At 43.9% G+C, this 22,892-nt stretch overlaps 1 protein-coding gene across 2 annotated transcripts in view; it reads left to right on the forward strand.

Moving 5' to 3' along the window:
• Positions 1-22,892, forward strand: part of LOC117366017 (tyrosine-protein kinase receptor UFO-like) — a 59,965-nt gene that overhangs the window by 7,912 nt on the left and 29,161 nt on the right. The window contains exons 1-6 of one of the 2 annotated variants that reach the window (XM_033957044.1): positions 1,588-1,845; positions 8,561-8,619; positions 8,925-9,582; positions 13,401-13,556; positions 18,851-19,180; positions 19,276-19,509. In XM_033957044.1, coding sequence (XP_033812935.1) covers positions 8,940-9,582; positions 13,401-13,556; positions 18,851-19,180; positions 19,276-19,509 — 1,363 coding nt within the window. In that variant the 5' untranslated portion in view covers positions 1,588-1,845; positions 8,561-8,619; positions 8,925-8,939. Of the gene's footprint in view, positions 1-1,587; positions 1,846-8,560; positions 8,620-8,924; positions 9,583-13,400; positions 13,557-18,850; positions 19,181-19,275; positions 19,510-22,892 lie in introns of those variants that run through there. The other variant, XM_033957043.1, reaches the window with a different exon arrangement.

Consider the following 22,892-nt stretch of genomic DNA (forward strand, 5'->3'; position numbering starts at 1 on the left):
AAAGCGGTGTCATTAACAGTGAATCTAATCGAAAAATCGATTCAACAGGGTGAATCGGATCGAATGAAATATTTTTCTCTGAATCGGGCAGCACTATTGGCTACCATGAGAATGGGCTACTGGGCATGATGGACCATTGGTGTGACCCAGTTAGGCTATTCTTATGTTATGTTCTCATCTGTAGGGGCCTTTGTTTTCACTTCTTATTTTAATGTATTTTTTTCCTGGGAACTTATCAGTGTTTTTTTATAATGGGAACAAAAATGGAAGAGAATTAATGTGTGTGGAATGGGGGGGGTAACTAATTTCTTCAGCTAAATAATTCAATCCACTTCAAACAGACATAGGAGAACTCACGCACCATTCACACACCCTCCAACCAAAAACGTCAAAAGAAAAAAACTGTTCGACAACCTCCTAGCCATTCGAGCTGCAACACTTGACCCCCAACTCTACAACCTATTGACCTCGACCACAAACTACAAAACCTTAAAAAAAGAAATAAAAACCCTTCTATTAAAAAAACACATAAAACCAAACTAACATAATCAGAACTGTCCCAAGCATCACCTGCAACTACTCCATATGTACTTCTGATGTCATGACAATTCAGACATAATTTATGTTATGTTATGTTTGGAATAATGGTTACATAAATGAGGTTCAATAAAAGAAAATTTTCTGTGGGAGCATTTGTTGGAACTTCTGTTATCCTGATTTCTTCTATCTGTGGGCTTTCTTTAGCTAACCTACTTATCTGGGGCTTTCCACTTCTGCAGCTGCCCTTTTCACGGTCCACTTTGCGCTTGCACTCTCTGGGGAGGGGGGGTTGGGTCTGGGCTTGGTGGGGTAGGTGTGTCTGGTAGTTTTGTCTGGGTGGTGGCTGGGTGTTTCTTGGGTGCTTGTTGTGCGGATTGGTGTGTCTGGTGAGCGGTCTGGGTGTTGTTGCTTGTGGGGGTTTTTTTCATTATAAAATATGGCTGAGGGTCTAGTCCGGCTTATTATTCTTGTGGGTTCTGGGGTGGGATTTGTTTGCTTGCCCCAAGTTTTGGCCTTTTGTTGTGTATTGCTATGCCTCTCATTGGCAATTTTCTCTTGGGAGAGGCTTGTTCATGCTTGTTGTTGCTGTTACTCTCATTCTGTGTTCTTTTTGATAATGTATAAGTTTCTGTACAGACCATGGTTGCTTGTCTGGACCTTTTGCCATTCTCAATAAAAATACTTTGAAAAAAAAAAGAGAAAATTTTCACTGCCTGTTTCTATTCTGACCATTTATTCCATTTCATGGTTATTGCAAAAAAAAAAAAAAAAATTTTACATGAGGGGGGGGGGGGGTGTCAAAAAATGATGGGCCCCGGGTGCCACATACCCTAGGTACGCCACTGCTTGTAGGTATCAATGACATAGGAAAATGTGGGAGGGAGGTTCTGGAAGCCAAATTTAGGCTCCTAGGTAGAAAGCTGAAATCCAGATTCTCTAGGGTAGCATTTTCAGAAAGGCTCCCAGTTCCATGCAGAGGACCAAGAGGCAGGCAGAGCTCCGAAGCCTCAATGTGTGGTTGAGACTATTGTGCAGAGATGAGGGATTTAGATTTGTTAGGAACTGGCAACCTTCTGGGAAAGGGGGAGCTTGTTCCAAAAGGATGGATTCTACCTTAACTGGGATAGAACCAGGCTGCTGGCACTAACGTTTAAAAAGGAGAAAGAGCAGCTTTTAAACTGAGATGCGGAGGAAAGCCAACAGTCGCCCAGGAACAGATGGTTCGGTGTGAGATATCATTGAAGGATACTATTGAAATATTGTGTGGCTGACTATCCTGCTGTCCATGGAGAACCTACGTTACAGGTAAGTAACTACACTTTTAGGGAGTCCCAGTAGAGAAGTTTCAATAATGGTGAAAGAAAGCCAGGAGGGTTTAAGAGGAAGGCAGAGTAAAAGACTCAAATTTTCCCTGTCTTCTCAGCAGCCTTTAGTTACGAGGAAATACCAAAATTTGAAGTGTCTGTATACAAATGCTAGAAGCCTAAAAAAATAAAATAGGAGAGTTAGAGTATATAGCACTGAGTTATAAGGTAGATATAATAGGCATCTTGGAGACCTGGTGGAAGGAGGACAATCAATGGGACCTGGGTACAAATTATATCGCAAGGATACAGTAGATCAAATTGGAGGGGGGGGGGATTGCGCTATATGTTAAAGAGCATGAAACTAATAATACTACAGTATAGTCCCGTTATAACGGACTTCAAGGAACCTGGAAAAACAGTCCGTTATATCCAGAGTCCGTTATATCCAGAGTTGTATTTTTTTTAAACTTTATTTAGGGCAACTTGAAACAATGCAAATCGATGAACAGCAGTCACTGCACAAGCATATCAGCAACATCAATAACAAAACTCAGCAAAATATTAGTATGGCACGAAATGATTGCAAACCAGAACACTGTACTGGAAAGAAAAATACTGTGTCATTTTTTTTCTGGGCTGCATTTTGATACAATATCACCGGCATGCCTCATGCCTTGTAGGTGGGGCCTGCATGTCTGTTATAGTCGAATAAAACTACAGCTAAAAGCGGCTCTGGGGTCCAAAATAGTTGGCCGGTATATCCAAAAGTCCGTTATATGCGAATCCGCTCTATCCGATGATTTTCTGTATGTTTATAATGGCGCTTGGCCGGGACCAGCGGACCTTGTCCGCTATATGCGAGGTTCCGTTATGAGTGAATCCAGTATAACGGGATTATACTGTAGTATATAAATATTATCATATACATAATACTTGAGCTTTATTAGATGAGGAATATAAACATAAGCACTTTGCTTTAAGAAAGTAATGCTACCAGTGAAATCAGTACTAAAGTTTATATTGTCATATATAAAACGCTTGAACTTCATTAGAAGAGGTCTATATTAACACAATTGCCGCGTTCTTTAAAAATAATGCCGTTGGTGAAATTTAAGAAATGCTATTAAGTAAAGCTACAAGAGAGCTTTTTTAATATAAATAAATACTTATAAAGTAAAAAGTAATGATAGATCATTTGGATTGACAAATGGGTTGATAAGTGATTTTGTATTTAAAGGTCTAAATTAACATCGGGACTAAATTTGTATGACAGACATCTTAAGAGGTAGACAATTTCAGAATTTATAATTATTTTAATAAGTAAAATTTTATGATGGTAAGACATGTTTATGGATAAAGATGATTTGATAGATAAACTGAGACTGATTATGTAGAGTATCAGACTGATTGATGGAATGGATATAAAGAGTAAAATGCTGATTGATATGAGGTTGGCTATTTGCCATCCAGTGTCATATCACGGGGCTCTCAGAATCAGCGCGGAGGGAGAGATCTAGAGGAAGGGACGATCGGGCTTAAATGGTCAAATTGTTTGTGGGAAACAAGAGTAAATAATAGAAAAAGATAAAATGAAGAAAATAAGGGGTTTGTTTCTTTTTTGCCTATGACTTGATTTATCACATCTAAAAACCCAAATTGGATATATGTATAGCTCCATACTCTGCAGCTTTTTTTTACCCCATAAGTGTGTTAGTATATAGCTCTAGACTGTGCTTTTCACTCTACAAATTATATAAAAGACTAAGGATAAAAAGTAATTTTAAAAAAATCTTAAGGCATCACAATTCCATAGTGGGGTGTGTTTTATTTGTACTATGCATTTTTATATTCTAACATTTCCCCCAATTTCTGCAAGAGAAATTCTGAAGTCTGAGTGAATGGGATCCATGTTGTGTGGCTACTATGCTACTCTATGACTGCCCCTCCCCCACTACATTATATCTTCTCAATGAAATGGTTAAATATCAAATCTGTTACAATTACTGCAGAGTGGCAATGGAATGTAAAGCTCAGGATGTGTTCTATGAACAACTGAGCATGAAAAATGTGAAGGTCAGGGAATAGAGAGGTGAAACAGTGGGCAAGCACGTAACTGAATGTTCTGGTTAACACCAATTGAATAACACCTCATAGAACAAAAATGCAAATCTGCAAGGGCTCACTCCACAGCTGACAATGTCTCACCATACAGATTAGAGAAGTTTGACCATCTGCTTGGAAGAGTTTTGCAACAACTTGAGACATCCTGCTCCCACCCACACTTCCTTAACATTAGCTGTTTTGAGTGAATTGAAGAAAAGCTGGATATCAGCTGAAATGAACTATATCTTACTGAGATGTGTCAATGTCCGACTGGGCTATGTACCCTCCCTCTCCACACCCTTGACACCACAAGGGACCAAGTGAACTTTTTTCTATATATGTCTACAAGAAAAAATAGAGAGAGGCAGCTGGAGGGACCAACAGTTTCATATCCCCTTTATCATTTTGATTGCTCATCTTTGAACTTTTTAAAAATTCTGCTATATCTTTTTTGAGCTATGGTAATCAGCCTTTAATTTAACTTGTTAGTATTACCATGTTTTTACTTTTTATTGTAAAGCTGCTTTGTAATTTTGAAAAGGCGGGATAACAAATTTTTAATAAACTTGAAACTTGAATGAAATACTCAAGGTGAGGACGCACCATGGAGTGATACGGAGGCATTATGATATTCTTAGTCTTATTTGCCATCCTTTTTCTAATAATTCCTAGTATCCTGTTTGCTTTGTTGGCCGCCGTCACACATTTGGGCAGAAGGTTTCAGCATATTGTCTATGATGACACCTAGATCTTTTTCATGGGTGCTGGCCCCCAAGGTGGACCCTAACATTTGGTATTCTTCCTGATATCTAAAAATTTGATATACCGTCTTATTAAAATTCAAAGCGGTTTTACATAATATAAAAACAAAGTATAAAAAGAACGTACCTTAAAAACAAATTACAAATAATGCTACAAACATTGACTTACCGACACAGGATGGAGAAGGGCAGAAATACAATTTGTATAAAGAGAAAGAAGGGGAAAAGGACCGAAACAAAAGGAAGGGGAACAAAAATATAAATAGTCTAGAATAAAGAAAGATAAGTTAACATGATTAAAATATAGCAAGGAACAGATTTCCATTTCCGTCCTTAGGACTATTATACACTGAATGTGTCTTTAAAAAGAAAGGCCTTCAAGTTACTTTTAAAATTATCCAGATCACTTTGCATTTGTTCACATTCAATTTCATCTGCCATTTGGACGCCCAGTCTTCCAATTTCCTAAGGTCTTTCTGCAATTTTTCCACAGTCTATGTGCATTTTAACAACTTTGAACAGTTTAGTGTCATCTACAAATTTAAACACCTCACTTGTTGCTCCAGTTTCCAGATTATTTGTAGATATGTTAAATAGTCCCAGTCCCAGGACAGATCCTTGCAACACTCCACTATTCTCCTCCATGGCCATATAACCCTACCCTCTCCAATAAACAATTCCTAGTCCAGAACATAACATTGCCTCCAATCTCATGACTCTTTAATTTTCTCAGGAGTCTTTATGGCCATTTGGTGGAGGATGGGCTGGGGAGGGCTTCAATGGCTGGGAGGGTGTAGATGGGCTGGAGTAGGTTTTAACGGAGATTTCGGCAGTAGGAACCCAAGCACAGTACTGGGTAGAGCTTTGGATTCTTGCCCAGAAATAGCTAAGAAGAAAAAATTAAATTGAATCAGGTTGGGCAGACTGGATGGACCATTCGGGTCTTTATCTGCCGTCATCTACTATGTTACTATGTTTGAGGAACTTTGTCAAAAGCTTTCTGAAAGTCTAGATACACTATGAGGCTCGTTTTCAAAAAAACAAGTGTCCAAAAAATGGCATAAAGGTGGAGACAGATGTTTTTCTCTGCAAATCCTTCCAAATCACCATTTTTTAAACCTTCGATCCTGGGCTGTATAACTTTTGGTTATACATGGAGTATGACTAGGTCTAAGCCGGCCTACCTCCCGCCCAACTCCCGCCCTCGACACTCCTCCTGAAATGCCCCATTTAGCTTTGGTCGTTCAGCGGTACTATGAATGCCTAGGTCGTTTAGAAATACATCCAAAACCTGTTTTTATTATCGGCACTTGGATGTATTTGGACAATGTTCGTCCAAGTGCCGACTTAGGCCGGTTTTTAGACATTTTTCTCTTTCGATTATGAGCCCCTAAGTACTTTAAGTTCTATGAGGTTGAAAAGTTTACAGCACATATGCACTTTTTGAAATGGCATTTTCTGAAATGGCACTTTAAAGCACTAGTACACTTTTGTCGGTTCTGAGTTTCTGAAATGTGAGGGTTAAATAGTTTTTAGTATTAATGAACTATATAGCCCCTTTAGTTTGCAATAGTAGTTTTAATGTAAATCATTGAAGAAATATAAATTATTCTTAACATTAGCTAGAAGGTAGGGAGGATAGGTTCAAGCCAGTGATGTGAATGTGAGTAAAAGAAAAGAAGAAGTGTCTTTCTCTTTGAAAGAACCCTGAATGGGTGAGAACTTAATACTCAATATTCTGAGGCTTGTTCCCATTTATAAATAGAGAAAAAAAAGAGAAAAGAATTACCTCCAGTGTCATTTTGGTATTTTTTCGTGGTTCTATATATTGTATTTAATTGATAGGTAACCACCAGGTTTTTTTCTACTTTTCTTATATAACACATGGTACAAGTTAGACATTTGAGGTTAGGCCTCATTTAATAACGAATAAGTGCCAAAATGGTGCCCAAACTTACCAGATTACCAAAAATGTGAATGAAACAGTACAGTAAACCCCTGCGAATTCGCAGTTCGCAAATCGCAGACTCAGTAATTTGCGGTATTTTGTGACCGCCTCTTCCTGGTACTAAAGCCATGGTTACACCAATCAGGAGCTGCTTTGACAAGCCTTTAGTACCAGGAAGAGGCGGTATGAAAATAGCACAAATGATTTTCAGCACCCGCCGGTGCCCCAGCTACCCTCTCCTGCCTTTGATCAGCTCCTAAATCGCATTTGTGGTTTTTCAAAATTCGCAGATGATCCAGGAATGGAGCCCATGTGAATTTTGGGGGAGTACTGTACATACTTCAGTCATACAAACAGTATGACAACTTCAGATGTTATGGGCAGTCCTAGTAGAGCAGCAAGCAAGTTCCTGGAGTAGCCTGGCAGGCAGTGTATGCAACCATAGAGATGAGGACTAAGGCCCAAAGCCCTCTAAACCACTATACTTATGGTGGAACATGTGAGCTTTTCAAACTCCACACAAATCCCACATGTGAGGTGTCACCTTCAGGCTTAAGGGCTATTGGTGTAGTGTATAATCGGATCCAGTAGGTTTTGGATAGGTTTTGGAGAACTCACCATACACCATTAGGGGGTTATCCCATTTTGAACGGGATCGTCTCCTTTTGAATGGGACCGTTACCTTTTTAATTACCTTGTCCCGTTGTCCTGAAGCACAGCTTTGGGATGCCAAAATGTCCCGTTTTCGGAGCCAAGGATTTCTCCCTGCTGCAGCGACTGCACTGCACAAGTGCCGGGCCCACAAGCCTTCCTCCCCCTGATGTTAATTCTGATGTCAGAGAGGAAGTTCCGGGCCAGCCAGTCAGAATTGATGTCGGGAGGGGGGGGGAAGGCTTGTGGGCCTGGTACTTGTGCAGTGCAGTCGCTGCACATATCTTGATGTTGCTGCGTCGGGGAAGCAGGGAAGCAGGATGTGTTGGGGGACAAGGGAAGCAGGCTGCGTCGGGGAAGCAGTGTGGCTTTAGGGGCAGGGAGAAAGAAAGAAAGGGGGGCTGGGAGAGAGGAAGAAAGAAGGGGGGCAGGACTCATGGAGGGACAGAGAGAGATGTTGGTTGGGGAAGGAAATGAGGTCTGGAGGAGAGGAAGCATGCAGGAGGCCGAAAGAAGGGAAGAAATATTGGATGCACAGTCAGAAGGAAGTGCAACGAGAGACATATGAAATCACCAGAGAGCAAAGGTAGGAAAAATGATTTTATCTTCAGTTTAGTGATCAAAATGTGTCTGTTTTGAGAATTTATATCTGCTATCTATATTTTGCACTATGGAGCAACCTGAAAAGCCTCCCTCAAAATCTCCATCGGGCAGGAGGGCATCTGCACATGCACGGATGCCACTCGATGACGTCACATGTGATGTCATCACACCGCATGTGCGCATGACCTCCTTCCCAACCAGAGCAAGCAGCAGGGGCGGGATTGGGGGCGGGACTGAAAATTAGTAGATGTCCCGTTTTGAGGAAAAAATAAATGGTCATGTTAGTTATAAAATGTGTACCTGGGATATTTTATGTAAGGTTCACTACAGTATCCCCTAAGGTGTCTCACTGCTTAGTTGGGATGTCTGTGTGGCCAGTCTAGTACAAATGCTGGCCCCTCCTATACCCAATGGCTTGCGCTGCACTTTTTGTCTTTTCAATGTGTTTGTTTTCAAAAATGGTTCAAAAAGCTAGACACACATCAGGATAGATGCACAAAACACATTTTCTAAAAAAAAACAAGATAAATGTTTTGCAGTTTTGAAAAATGGTCATGCTGTCTACTGGATTTTTGTGCATCTTCCGCAAAGCATCTAAATTTGGATTTAGACATCATATCACTGTACCATTTCTCCTTGTATTTCAGAGGATCTGGTGAACACTAGGGTGGAGGACCTGAAACTAGACTGGTTCCCCAAAACAGCAGTAAGTGACCTTAAAAATGCAAATATACAACACCATCCTTTCACCATTCCATAGGATGAGAAGACTTGCTGAGTTCACACTGGGAGAGTTATGTCAGCAATGGAACTGCAGGGGTCATAGCTCTGTGTTCTCAACATAAGGATACTTAAAGGGGTCACAGTGGGATTGTATCCTGAGTCTGCAAGTGGCATAGATCTGTGTTTGCAGGGCTAGGCTTCACTGCAAATGTTATTCAGAACCAAAATTTGCTGCAGCGTTTCCATTTCCCTTAAATCTAACACTGATATCCATAATTCTTTCTCCAGTGGTATAATATTAATATGGCCCTAGAATCAGCCACCAGCCACCGTGTGTACCATACATGCAGTCAACTAAAACAGCACAGCGTGACCTGGCTATGGACACAGCCCCTCCTTGGAAGAGAAGCACAGAAGGTTTTTCTGGATATCATCTTTGCCCAGGAGGAAGAGCAAAGCATCAAGACATACCTAGATACAAAGTTTAATGTCTACCTGCTGGGGACCCACCCTAGGCTGTCTATTGGCAGACAGCTGGAATCCGAACTGGGGACATCTGTGCCCCTTGGCAAGCATTTCCCCCCAGAGTACCTCTCCCCCAAAGTTCAACTCACCAAGATTCGTAAGCAGCTGAATTCTGTGACTCAGATGAACTTAGGTACCATCCCAGGGTCCCCATTCTATCTGCTAATTGAGTATCTAGGACCCTGTTTATTCCTAGGTTCCTTCCGAATCTATTTTCGCAAATGCCCATCTGGAGTGGTAGGTTTGGCAAGGTACCCAACCATGGCAGGAGGTTCTGGAGTGGTGAATGGGAGCTGTGTGGAGAATGCCCAGTCACAGGATCAGCTGAGTCGAGTATGCAATGAGGATGGAACATGGGGACCACTCAGTGGGCAATGCTTCTGTGACGTGGGCTATGAAAACACAGAAACCAAGTGTGAAGGTAACTAATTAGTGTGAAGAGAATTCACCTAGCTCTTGAAGTTTTAGCCTCTTCCAGCAGGAGGCGCAATAGGAAATGGCAGAGGAGCTTAAAGCATTTTCAGTCCTTAGTAGGAGTTGCTGTAGAGCAGGGGTGTCAAAGTCCCTCCTAGAGGGCCACAATCCAATCGGGTTTTCAGGATTTCCCCAATGAATATTGTGGCGGGGCCAGGGATAAGCCTAGCGCTGGCAACCCGACTCCCGCCCCAAGCGTAGGACGGAGCGCTCCCAGGAGGACTCCCACTGGATAATCAGTAGAATAATTAGTAGACTGCTTTTTGGGTAAAGTTCAGCTTTTATCTTTATTACCCCCAGTTCAAAGCACTGGGGTTCCAGTAGTCCCTCTGGCTGAGTGGACTTAAAACAAATCATACATTCACAAGGCTTCTTCCTTATAACATAGTCCAGCCTGCTGCTCAGGCAAAAAGCCAAAAATAAACCAAAACGTTTTCTCTTTAGTTTTACTACTTTTGTCTGCAGATACTTCAGGAAGCTTTTCTACCTGACCCACCTGAAATCCAATGCCCCCACTACCCTTATACTCCTGGGTAGGGCTAGGGAACTTTATATAACCCAACCTTTTATGACTGGTGTAAGTCCCCTCCCAAAAGTTCCCTGCTTCAGGGTTACGTAATGTCAGGTCTCTGAGTTCCGTTCAAGCTTCTCGGGAAAGTTAATTATGGTTCTCACCTCCTTCCCTTTATCTACAATGCCTCTCTCTCAGGCTCTAATTGATTCATTCACACATGCTTACAGCTCTGCCTAAGGGAGAAAGAACCTACACAAAATACATTCACTTTCATTCCCCTCCTCCATTCATACCTCATTTACTGTGATTCTACAGGAGATCCCAGGCTGCTAGATCGCACTCCATTTCACTGCTTCCAGATAGCTCTCCCTCTAATTCCATTAGGGAGTCTCCGCTTTCTGAGACCGGGTAAGAACTCCCTTCAGGGGCAGCTAACGGCTAGCCCTGCCCTGGAAGCCTTTCTCCTCCCTTGAACTTCTGCTTAGGAGCCAGAAGTCTGTTTGCTCGGGAGGGTTGTAAGACAGCCTGTGCTTTAGCTCTGGTCTGAGACAGAGAACTCCTAGCAGGCTCCTTCCTGCTCAGCACGGCACTTCTTGTTCTAGCAGTTCCTGAATTCTCTCCTGCATTCCTCCCTGCATTCTCTGCCTTCTCTCGAGTGTTCCCAGCTGTGCTGATTTTATGCTGCAGGCTTGTTCCCACTCTCCCTCTGGGTTCGTCCTGCCTGTCAGCCCCACCCCTCTCATTAACCATGCCTGTGCTGGTTTTCTTTACTAGAGGTTTTGTTGGAGAACTGCCCAAGGAATTATAAAAGGGATTATAGTGCCCTAAACCAGATGTTGTGGTTTCTGCCCTTCTCTCTTTGCCTTGCCCTGCCTGTTGGCTCTTGGTGATAGGAACAGGGTTACTGGGCAGCTTCCTGGGCTTAGGAATAGGGGCAGCCCTTTGCAAGGCAGGGTTTAAAACCGGGTTTAAACTGCTGACAGGCGCTTCCCTGTCACAATATGCAGGAGATCTATTTGCATGCACTCCTTTCATTGTATGCTAATAGATCTCGTGCATATTCATTGGGGAAATCCTGAAAACCCAACTAGATTGCAGCCCTCGAGGAGGGACTTTGACTCCCCTGCTGTAGAGAATGATACAGGAATGCTGGCTGTGGGGCAGTCCCAGTGTCTCCCATCGAGAGATAATGTGAATATATTCTAAACTAGTTGAAGGGTCTGTTGAAATCATGGACTAACATGAGGTCCCTTCCTGTAGATCAGGGGTAGGGAACTCCGGTCCTCGAGAGCCGTATTCCAGTCGGGTTTTCAGGATTTCTCCAATGAATATGCATGAGATCTATTTGCATGCACTTCTTTCAATGCATATTCATTGGGGAAATCCTGAAAACCCGACTGGAATACGGCTCTTGAGGACCGGAGTTCCCTACCCCTGCTGTAGATGAAGACCCCCCATCCCACCTCTTCTGCTGCTGTTTCTATTGGGCTGAGAGGGCCTTGGCTATATGCTAGCCTCTCACATTGCCACATTGCCCTTGCTAGACACACAAAATACTATGCACTGTGCAGTTTGTGCATGTACAGTGTGTTGAAAGGAGCAAATACACAAACATCAAAGCTCCCAACCCGCTTTATATAATATATATATACTAGTCTTTAGGCCCGTTACATTAACGGGTGCTAGAATAGATGTGTGTCTTTGTGTTTCTTTTTTTTCATTTTCTCTCCTTGGCTGCTTTCTGTCTGTCTTTCTTTCTTTCTGTCTCTCTTCCTCCTGCTGTCTGTCTTTCTTTCTGTGTCTCTTTCCTTGACTGTCCAGCCCTTCTCCCTTCATTTTACCTCCCCACTGCCCAGCAGCACCTGTTCCTCTCTTCCCCTGTCCAGCAGTAGGGCTCCCTTCTTGTTACCCCCCTCAACCTGTTACATTAATGGGTGCTAGAGTAATGTCTGTCTGTCTGGTTTTTTTTTTTTATTTTTCTCTCTCTCCTTGGACACTGTCTGTAATTCTTTCGGTCTTTCTCCCTGGCCCCCTGTCTGTCTATCTTTATTTCTAACTCTATCCTCTTCCCTCACATGTGCCTTATTTTCTTTCTCCTTCCCATTTCCTTCCAAGTCTGCTCCCCCTATCCCTCAGATTTCCATTCAGCAGCTGTCCCTCCTCTCCCCCACACTTCCATTTATTGTCTGTCTCCCTCTCTCTACTTGCTTGGATTAGTAATTCCTCCTAGTTCTCTCTCTCAACTCATACCCTTGGACAAACTATTTTTTTATATCTTTTTCACTTCAGCATTGTCTTGACATATCTGCAAGCCATGGCTTTAGGCCTTCCTCTCTGGTGGGTCCTGTGTTCATGAAAACAGGAAGTAGGCAGGACCCGCCAGAGAGGAAGGGCTGAAGCCGGCAACAGCAGCGAATTTTAAACACTGCTGCTGCCCGAAGAAGCCAGGCCTTAACCGCAGCCGGCAATGGTGGTGGGAGTGGAGGGTTTTCAAATGTTCAGCGGCGGCGGTGCTGGGGGGGGTTGAAAAGCCGTCGGTCGTGAAGTATGCCGCCTGCATACTTTATGGTCGACGGCTTTTCACAACTTTAAATTAGTCTTTTGGTGCCCTATCCCCTTCCCGCGTTCTGTCCGTCTCCCAGCGGCTCCTCTCACGACCGCCGCCTGCATCGGAAGCCTTCTCCGACGCAGGTGCGGCTCACCCTTACCGCACTATCTGCATGCCCCGGAAGTGTTAATTTTGGTTGTTTCATCGCCGACTCGGGCTCGGGGTTTTGCGCTGTTGGAGGAGCGGAGCGGGCTTCTGGAGGCGATCGGGAAGACTGACTGCGAGGTGCACTGGTAAATAGGAAGACGTTGGGAAGGGGTGGGCAGCAGACAATGCGGTTCTCCAAAATCCCGATCCCTTTCCGAAGCTGGAGAGGGGCGGGAAAAGCTCGCGATCGTCTCTTTTTTCGCTCTCCTGGGCCTGCTCTCCTTCCCCTAAGTACCAACTCCTCACTCCCCGCCATCTAGCACATGCGCCACAGCGCGACAGATCAGCGCGAGGTGGAGAGCAGGTGGTGACGTAAAACGCGAGCATGCGCAGTCGTGTTTCCGCGACGGATCAGGGAACACGTTTTTTAGTGCGCATGCGCGGCCTATCATTTTATTATATTAGATATTGTATACAATAGATAGATAGATTTTAAAGGAGTTTGATAAACTTGTTATGTATAATTAAAATGTCCCTCTTTTCTCTGTTAAATCAGCCTGCAAGATTGGATTCTTCAAACCTCTCCTGGAAAACACATCCTGCCGCAAGTGCGCCCCCTACAGTCACAGCAAAGTCAAGGGATCTGCGCATTGCCAGTGCTTGGACAGTTATTACCGAAAACAGTCAGACCCCTGGGAACTGGGCTGCACCCGTGAGTGTCTTCATTCCTTTTCTACATGTTAACCCTTCGTGCTGTAAACCAATTAATACTCAATTTCACAATGAGAAATTAAATCCTGAAAAACAGTTCTCAGCAAGATAAATTCCTGCTGACACTGCCTCACTAAAGTGTGCCAAAAGCAGAGCACTGTACAGTACTGTAATACAATGTGCCAAGCCCAGCACACTACCACAAGAACATTACAGTAGTCCAAATCCAAATTGTTACCACAGAATTGCTGCATCATGTTATGTCAAATCTAGAATGCCGTACCATAGCATGCCATATCCAGAGAATTATCAAGAAATACTGCATTGTGCCAAATCTAGAATGTTATCACAGGAATACCACACCGTGCATGCCATATCCGGAGGATTACCACAAAAATACTGCATTACATTGTGCCAAATCTAGGATATCACCACAGAAATAACATATCATATCTAGAGTTTTACCAGAGGAATACTGGTACTACTGTGCTTCAGGCTAAATCCAGAATATTACCGCAAAAGTACCGCACTGTGGCATATCATATGCAGATCATTACCATAGGCATACTGCAATGCTTCCGTGCTTGCCAGCCTTTGATATATGGCTCTCGATCATGGGTACTCTTATGTGGCATGGATGCAGTAGACATGATGGAAGGGGTAGGAGTCAATTCAGCAAATGAGGAGCATAGTGGTACTGTTGCTGGTCACTTTCTGAAAGTTGCTGCCATTGTTATTGATGGTCTAGCCAAAGAAAGTACTTCAATCTAGCTAGGTCTAAAAGACTTTCGAGTTTATTAAAAATTTGTTATCCCGCCTTTTCAAAATTACAAAGCGGCTTTACAACAATAAAAAGCAAAAACAGGGCAATACGGACACATTAAAATTAATAGCTAATTTATGTCCAGTAAAGACAAGTACAAAGACTCACATATCAACCTGGCACAAAAGGAAAAGGGTAGAACTATAATAAGTTGAGAGATAAGAACAATTAAGGAAAGCAACGAAAGGTAAGGGTTATTAAGATTTTAATCTGAACTGCTATAATTGCCAATGGAAACTGGGCTAGTAACAGAGAAAATATTATTGTGCATTGTATTGATAATTTTTAGCAATGGAATTGTTAGCAGATTATGATTAGACTAATCTTTAAGCCCGTTACATTAACGGGTGCTAGAATAGATGTATGTGTCTTTCTTTCTTTCTCTCTCTCTCTCCCCTTGGCCGCTTTCTGTCTGTCTGTCTTTCTTTCTGTCTCTCTCTTTCCTCGACTGTTCACCACCACCTCTTGCCTGCTCTCCTTGTCCAGCAGCAGCCCTTCTCCCTTTGTTTTACGTCTCCCCTGTCCAGCAGCACCCCTTTACTGCTCCCCCTGTCCAGCAGTAGGCCTTCTCCCTTCCTTTTACCTCCCCCATGTCCAGTAACACCCCTTCCCTACTCCCCGTCCAGCAGCAGCCCTTCTCCCTTTGTTTTACCTTCCCCCTGTACAGCAGCACCTCTTCCCTGCTCCCCCTGTCCAGCAGTAGGCCTTCTCCCTTCCTGTTACCTCCCCCCTGTCTAGCAGCACCCCTTCCCTGCTCCCCCCTGTCCAGCAGCACCCCTTCACTGCTCCCCCTGTCCAGCAGCACCTCTTCCCTGCTCCCCCTGTCCAGCAGTAGCCCTTCTCCCTTCCTTTTACCTCCGCCCTGTCTAGCAGCACCTCTTCCCTGCTCCCCCTGTCCAGCAGTAGGCCTTCTCCCTTCCTGTTACCTCCCCCCTGTCTAGAAGCACCTCTTCCCTGCTACCCCTGTCCAGCAGTAGGCCTTCTCCCTTCTTGTTACCTCCCCCCTGTCCAGTAGCACCTCTTCCTTGCTCCCCCTGTCCAGCAGTTGGCCTCCCTTCCTGTTATCTCCCTCCTGTCCAGCAACACCTCTTCCTTGCTCCCCCCTGTCCAGAAGTAGGCTTCCCTTCATGTTACCTCCCCCTTCTAGCAGCACCTGTTCCCTGCTCACCCTGTCCAGCAGTAGGCCTCCCTTCCTGTTACCTACCCCCCTGTCCAGCAGCACCCCTTCACTGCTCCCCCTGTCCATCAGCAGCCTTTCTCCCTTAGTTTTACCTCCCCCCTGTCCAGCAGCACTTCTTCCCTTCTCCCCCTGTCCAGCAGTAGACCTTCTCCCTTCCTGTTACCTCCCCCTGTCTAGCAGCACCCCTTCCCTGCTCCCCCTGTCCAGCAGTAGGCCTCCCTTCCTATTACCTCCCCCGTATCCAGCAGCACCCCTTACTTGCTCCCCCCATCCAGCAGCACCCCTTCACTGCTCCCCCTGTCCAGCAGCAGCCCTTCTCCCTTCGTTTTACCTCCTCCTGTCCAGCAGTAGGCCTTCTCCCTTCTTGTTACCTTCCCCCCTGTCCAGCAGCACTTCTTCCCTGCTTCCCCTGACCAGCAGTAGGCCTTCTCCTTTCTTGTTACCTCCCCCCTGTCCAGCAGCACCTCTTCCTTGCTCCCCCTGTCCAGCAGTAGACCTCCCTTCCTGTTACCTCCCCCCATGTCCAGCAGCACCTCTTCCTTGCTCCCCCTGTCCAGCAGTTGGTCTCCCTTCCTGTTATCTCCCTCCTGTCCAGCAACACCTCTTCCTTGCTTCCCCCTGTCCAGCTGTAGGCTTCCCTTCCTGTTACCTTCCCCCATCTAGCAGCACCTCTTCCCTGCTCCCCCTGTCCAGCAGTAGGCCTCCATTCCTGTTACCTCCGCCCCGTCCAGCAGCACCCCTTCACTGCTCCCCCTGTCCAGCAGCACCTCTTCCCTGCTCCCCCTGTCCAGCAGTAGGCCTTCTCCCTTCCTTTTACCTCCCCCTGTCTAGCAGCACCCCTTCCCTGCTCCCCCTATCCAGCAGTAGGCCTCCCTTCCTGTTACCTCCCCCGTATCCAGCAGCACCCCTTCCCTGCTCCCCCCTGTCCAGCAGCAGGTCTCCCTTCCTGTTACCTCCCCCGTATCCAGCAGCACCCCTTCCCTGCTCCTCCCTGTCCAGCAGCACCCCTTCACTGCTCCCCCTGTCCAGCAGCAGCCCTTCTTCTTTCGTTTTACCTCCCCCCTGTCCAGCAGTAGGTCTTCTCCCTTCCTGTTACCTTCCCCCCTGTCCAGCAGCACCTCTTCCCTGCTCCCCCTATCCAGCAGTAGGCCTCCCTTCCTGTTACCTCCCCCGTATCCAGCAGCACCCCTTCACTGCTCCCCCAGTCCAGCAGCAGCCCTTCTCCCTTCGTTTTACCTCCCCCCTGTCCAGCAGTAGGCCTTCTCCCTTCCTGTTACCTTCCCCCCTGTCCAGCAGCACCTCTTCCCTGCTCCCCCTGTCCAGCAGCACCCCTTACCTGCTCCCCCTGTCCAGCATCTGGCTTCCTGGTCGTTCTCGTCTGCCCTCCTCTTCAAAGCAGCCTGCTGAGGTTTGTGGCCAGCTGTAGTGAACCTCGCAGGCCGCTCTGCACATAAGTAGCACGTTCCCTCTGATGTGATCCCGTGTGTCAGAGGGAACGTGCTACTGAGGTGCAGAGCAGTCTGCGAGGTTCGCTATAGCCGGCCGTAAACCTCAGCAAGTTGATACATACAGTGTAAGTAAAATAACATACAGATAAAACAGGCAGATATAATTAAAAGCGAGATAGTTTAAAACAGAATGCATTAAGATATCAACCTATCAAACAGATGTGTCTTTAACAATTTTCTAAAATCAAAATAGGAAGTAGCCTCTTGCATAGTTTTTCCGAGCCACATATTCAATTTGGCAGCCTGAAATGTGAAAGTTCTCTTAAAAAACTTCTTATAATGGCAAGATTTTATAGAGGGGTAGTTAAATAAGTTTATCCTACGTGTATTCTTGTTGGACTGACTGAGAAGTGAGGAGCAAGGTAGCCAGGTAGCCAGGTAGCATACCGAAAATTGCTTTATAACAAATGCAAGAGAACTTAAACAGGACTCTGGACTCTATTATAGGAATACCAGGGTATACTGTCCTATCAAAAATGATTAAACTGGATGGAAGTAAGGGAAAGTGGGTTTCCTGCTGCTAAGGGCCCTCAGGCATTGCCCTATTGTCCCAATGATCAGCCCCTGGTCTCATATAGTGTATTGTCCTGGTCCTAGACTCTTAAAGCAGATATATGCTATATTCTCCAGAGAGCATAACCTTAGCACATCAACACACACGGAAAGTCTCTATAATTTTCTGAAATTTACGTTATTGAATACATGTAACATAACATAACTTTATTCTTCTATACTGCCATAACCAAACGATTTCTAGGCGGTTTACACAGAAGAAGGCTGGACAATCAGCGAAATACAAATAGTTAAAAATACAACAGTTACTTAGATATACTCAAAGTAGAGTAAATTTGTCAAACAGCGCTGACTTAATTTCTTTACGAAATGCACCATAAGACAACATAGCTGATTTACTCGCAGTTCATAGATTCTCAATGCTGCCTGAATGTTGCAGCAGGAGATGAAGGTGGAAGTTTGAGAGGAAGAAGGATTTATGGTAGAGATAAGAGAGTGATTAGGTAGATTAAAGTATTCCAAGTTCCAGAGGTGAGAGGCTGAATTATTCATACATGTGCTCAGGTGGCGTAAGGTAAAAAGAGTAGTTCTGTCCATAGGGGTTGTGGAGGAGCCCGTGTGCTTCCAAGATAAGGAAAAGTGTGACTGACCCAAAGGGTCCAAAAGGAATGCCCACAAGACTAATAATAATAATAATAACAACTTTATTTTTGTATACCGCTATACCACAAACAGTTCAAAGCGGTTTACAGGGGAAGAGACTGTACATATACAGCGAAGATACAGAGAGTAATTGTCAAGTGTATTGGAACCAGTATTCAATTATAAGGAGGGACAGGGAAAGGAGGAGAGATGGTTAGTGTTCGGTAATTTGGCCGGGAGGGAAGGGGAAGTAAAGGGACCAATAGGGATATTAGAAGTGACCAGGAAATAAGAGTAGGCAGACAAAGTATTCAAGCTCAGTTGAGAGAAAGGGATGTTTTTTACAGGAGAAAAGACCACTAGCAATGAAGCTTATATAGGTAAGCAAGAGTAGCTCCAGCATGCACGAGACTACATTACACACAATGCATTGCTCACATATCAGGCGGGAAATGATTGCAGCACTAAAGTTCTAGGAATGAGAATAGCATGAATACATCTTAGAGCCATAGCTTAAAACTAGTATAAGGCTGCTGGGGACAGAACAGTCAAGGGCATAAAAAAAGATTGACAAGCACTGCTTTAGAGTGTGGTTTGTGACTCTTTTCTATCTTTATCTTCTCTTTCAGGGCCACCGTCGGCTCCTGAGAATGTCACTTTTCTTTTGAATGGCTCGCAGGCCACGTTGAAGTGGGATCCACCCACTTACTGGGGTCACCGTCATGATGGGAACTACTGGATCAGTTGCTCCAGCAATCTGGAGGGAAATCTCACCGTTCTGTTGCCTTGCCAGCACATCATCTACACCCCTGGGCAGAGCGGGCTGCTACAGAATTGGGTGTATGTGGGCCCGCTTAGTCCATGTGTGGAATACCATTTCCAGATTGAGGCAGTGAACGGTGTGTCAGAGAAAGGAAAGGGGACATTCACTATGGTGACCATTCAGCTCAGGGCAAACAGTATGTAATTTACCCTTTCAGCTGCCATTTGCAGACATCAGCTGTTCAACTATGCTACTCTCTTCCTTTAATCTTTCCATTCTTCCCCCATTCAGGTTGTACAACTACAGAGTCCCTGATTGGGCAGCCTAGCTGGCATCCTACAAATCATCAGCAGCAGACAGCTCTTATCAGCTCCACAATCTGTGTCAGTCTACTTCTGTTCCTCACCCTTGCAGGGGTTATCATCTGGTACAGAAAGCGAGCCAAACTGTGCAACTCTGAACAGGAAGGCCCACTGATGCTTCCATCTACTGTGACTTATCATCACTGGGAGGAAGATATGACACGTGAGGAGAGGGCCCTGGGGCAAAGATTAGCTCTGGTTTCCAGAATATCACTTGTTCTGCTTCTTGGCTCTGTTTTATCTGCTTTGGGTTGTATTCCTTGGTCTCTTTTCTCATCCACTAGGTTCATCCTTAAGTCATCTGTGCTGTAGTGACATGCCTCTGTGGGGGCAATGATAAAGGTCCAGTCTTCATCTGTCTGTGCTTTATTCGTGTTTTGTGTGTATCAGTGTGACATCTGTGTGGACCTTCAATGAAGATTTACTCTTCAGCTCTCCATGCTGTATTCATGCTTTACATGTGTCTATATGACTTCTTTTTAAGGCTCTGATGACAATTCACTCTTCAGCTGTCTGTGCTGTGTTCTTTCTTTACATGCATCAGTGTGATTCCTGCAGAGAAATCCAATAACAGTTGGCACGCTAGAACCCCTAATTTATTCAAATTCTTTTTTTTTTTTTTTTTTAAATCTTTATTAATTTTCAATCCGAAAACAGTGCATTAAGTTATACAAACAGTTAACATCATAGTCAGCACTTACAATCAGTCAAAGAATATTATGAAAAGATTTTCCCCCTCACCCTCCCTCCCACCCTAATTTAAGAGCAAAGACAAAGTGCTTTAAATTATACATAAAATTAATATCATAAACAGTACTTGTATTCGATCAATGAATAGTAGAAAATATATAACCCCCCTCCCTCCCTCCCACCCTTCCAGGATGTGTGAATCAAAAAATAAAAAATAAAGGCATAATCCAACTAATCAGAGTTAACAAAATTCATCAATGGACCCCATGTTAATTTAAATAATTTATTATGGCATGACATTTCTGAATTCATTTTTTCATATTTATAACATAAACATAAAGTTTCCCACCAAAAGGAGAAATTAAGTCTATCTCAATTTTTCCAGTTCTTGGTAATCATTTGCATAGCTATCCCAGTCATGATGATAAAGAGTCTGCTTTTATATTTTTCTAATGGGGGTTTAGTTGACAACAATGTTCCACAGATTACCACCTCATAGGACAACGGAATCGAAGACTCCAGTATCAGATTAATTTGTCCTCATTTTGAATTCCAAAAGTTGAATATCAAAGGACAATAGAACAACAAATGATCCAGTGTTCCTGCTTCAAGATGACAATGTCAGCATCTATTAGACTTTGAACTGTCTAACTTTTGCAAATGAACTAGGGTCCAGAAAATTCTATGTAACAAAAAGAACCAAGTTTGTCTCATAGATGCTGCCACTGTACATCTCATCCTCCAAGTCCAAATCCGTGGCCATTGAGTAGCAGAAATCTGCTGCTTTATCTCAATGCTTCAAATTTCTTTTAGGCTTGTTTTTGGTTTTTTATTCAAGTTTTCAGATATAAATTTATACCACTGGTGGCCTGATGCCCTAGCAAATCTGTCTGGAAACATAGGCCTGGCAGGCTATACTGATTTTTAAAGTTGTGCCAATCAGGGAACCCTTTCTGAATGGCTTGTTTCAACTTCAACTATTTATAAGCTTGAGACTTTGATATGCCAAATGATTGTTGCGGTTGTAATAAATTTAGCATTTTCCCATTTGCGATCACATTATCTAAAGCAGTGGTCTCAAACTCAAACCCTTTGCAGGGCCACATTTTGAATTTGTAGGTACTTGGAGGGCCTCAGAAAAAAATAGTTAATGCCTTATTAAAGAAATGACAATTTTGCATGAGGTAAAACTCTTTATAGTTTATAAATCTTTCCTTTTGGCTAAGTCTTAATAATAATATTGTCATTTATAGCTAGAGACATATGATCAAGAAACTGTTTTATTTTACTTTTATGATTATGATGAAAATACCGAGGGCCTCAAAATATATCTGGCGGGCTGCAAATTTGAGACCACTGATCTAAAGTATGTATACCTGCCTGCAACCAATGTTTCTAGAGGATCTTAGACTCGCCAATTTGAATCTTGGAGTTCAGCCATAAGGATTGACACGTGGATTGTTGTATTGGAATAGGTATTAAATTGTTAATAAATTTTAACATATTACATGTGGCAAAAATAATACTATTATCCTTATATATTCGGGGCAACTTGATACTCAAAATGTGGCTCAACCGTAATGGAGACATGAGTTAACTTTCTAAAATCAGCCAGTCCGGAAGATGCTCCATTATTTCAGGAAGGATCCAGTACATACCCTGATGCACAAAAGACTTCTCAGGAAACTACAAAGCCATGGAATAGAGGGGGATATACAAAGATGGATAGGCAAATGGCTGGAGAACAGGAAACAGAGAGTGGGCATAAATGGGAAGTTCTCCGACTGGGAGAAAGTGACTAGCGGTGTACCCCAGGGCTCGGTACTTGGGCCGATCTTATTTAATATCTATATAAATGACCTAGAAGAAGGAACATCCAGCGAGATCATAAAGTTTGCAGACGACACAAAGCTATGCCGGGCAATCAGATCGCAAAAGGATAGCGAGGAACTCCAGAGAGATTTGGGTCAGTTAGAGAAATGGGCGGAGTAATGGCAGATGAAGTTTAACGTGGAGAAATGCAAAGTGATGCATTTAGGCAGTAAGAATAAGGAACACGAGTATAGAATGTCAGGTGCAACTCTAGGTAAGAGCGAACAAGAAAAGGACCTGGGTGTATTGATAGATAGGACATTGAAACCATCAGCACAATGTGTGGCGGCGGCAAAGAAAGCAAATAGAATGTTAGGCATGATAAAGAAGGGAATCACGAGTAGATCGGAGAAGGTCATAATGCCGCTTTATAGATCAATGGTGAGACCCCACTTGGAATACTGTGTCCAACATCGGTCTCCCAACCTAAAGAAGGATATAAAACTATTGGAGAGGGTGCAGAGACGAGCAACAAAACTAGTAAAAGGTATGGAGAAAATGGAATACGAGGATCGACTTAAGAGACTGGGATTGTTCTCCCTTGAGAAAAGGAGACTGCGAGGGGATATGATCGAGACCTTCAAAATACTGAAAGGAATCGACAAAATAGAGCAGAAAAAATATTTACATTGTCCAATTTGACACGGACAAGAGGACTCGAAATGAAGCTAAGGGGGGACAAGTTCAGGACTAATATCAGGAAGTTCTGCTTCACTCAGAGAGTGGTTGACACATGGAATGCTCTCCCAGAGGAGATTATTGCGGAATCAACCGTCCTAGGATTCAAAAGCAAACTAGATGCACATCTCCTTACGAGAGGCATAGAAGGATATGGGTGACTAAAAATTACGCCAGGTGTACACCTGACAGGGCTTCCGCGTGTGCGGATCACCGGACTTGATAGACCGAAGGTCTGATCCGGGGATGGCGCTTATGTTCTTATGTTATGTACCCCACACCTCCGATTGTGGTTTTTGCAAAGAT

Source organism: Geotrypetes seraphini, chromosome 8, assembly GCF_902459505.1.
Source record: "Geotrypetes seraphini chromosome 8, aGeoSer1.1, whole genome shotgun sequence".
NCBI lineage: Eukaryota > Metazoa > Chordata > Amphibia > Gymnophiona > Dermophiidae > Geotrypetes > Geotrypetes seraphini.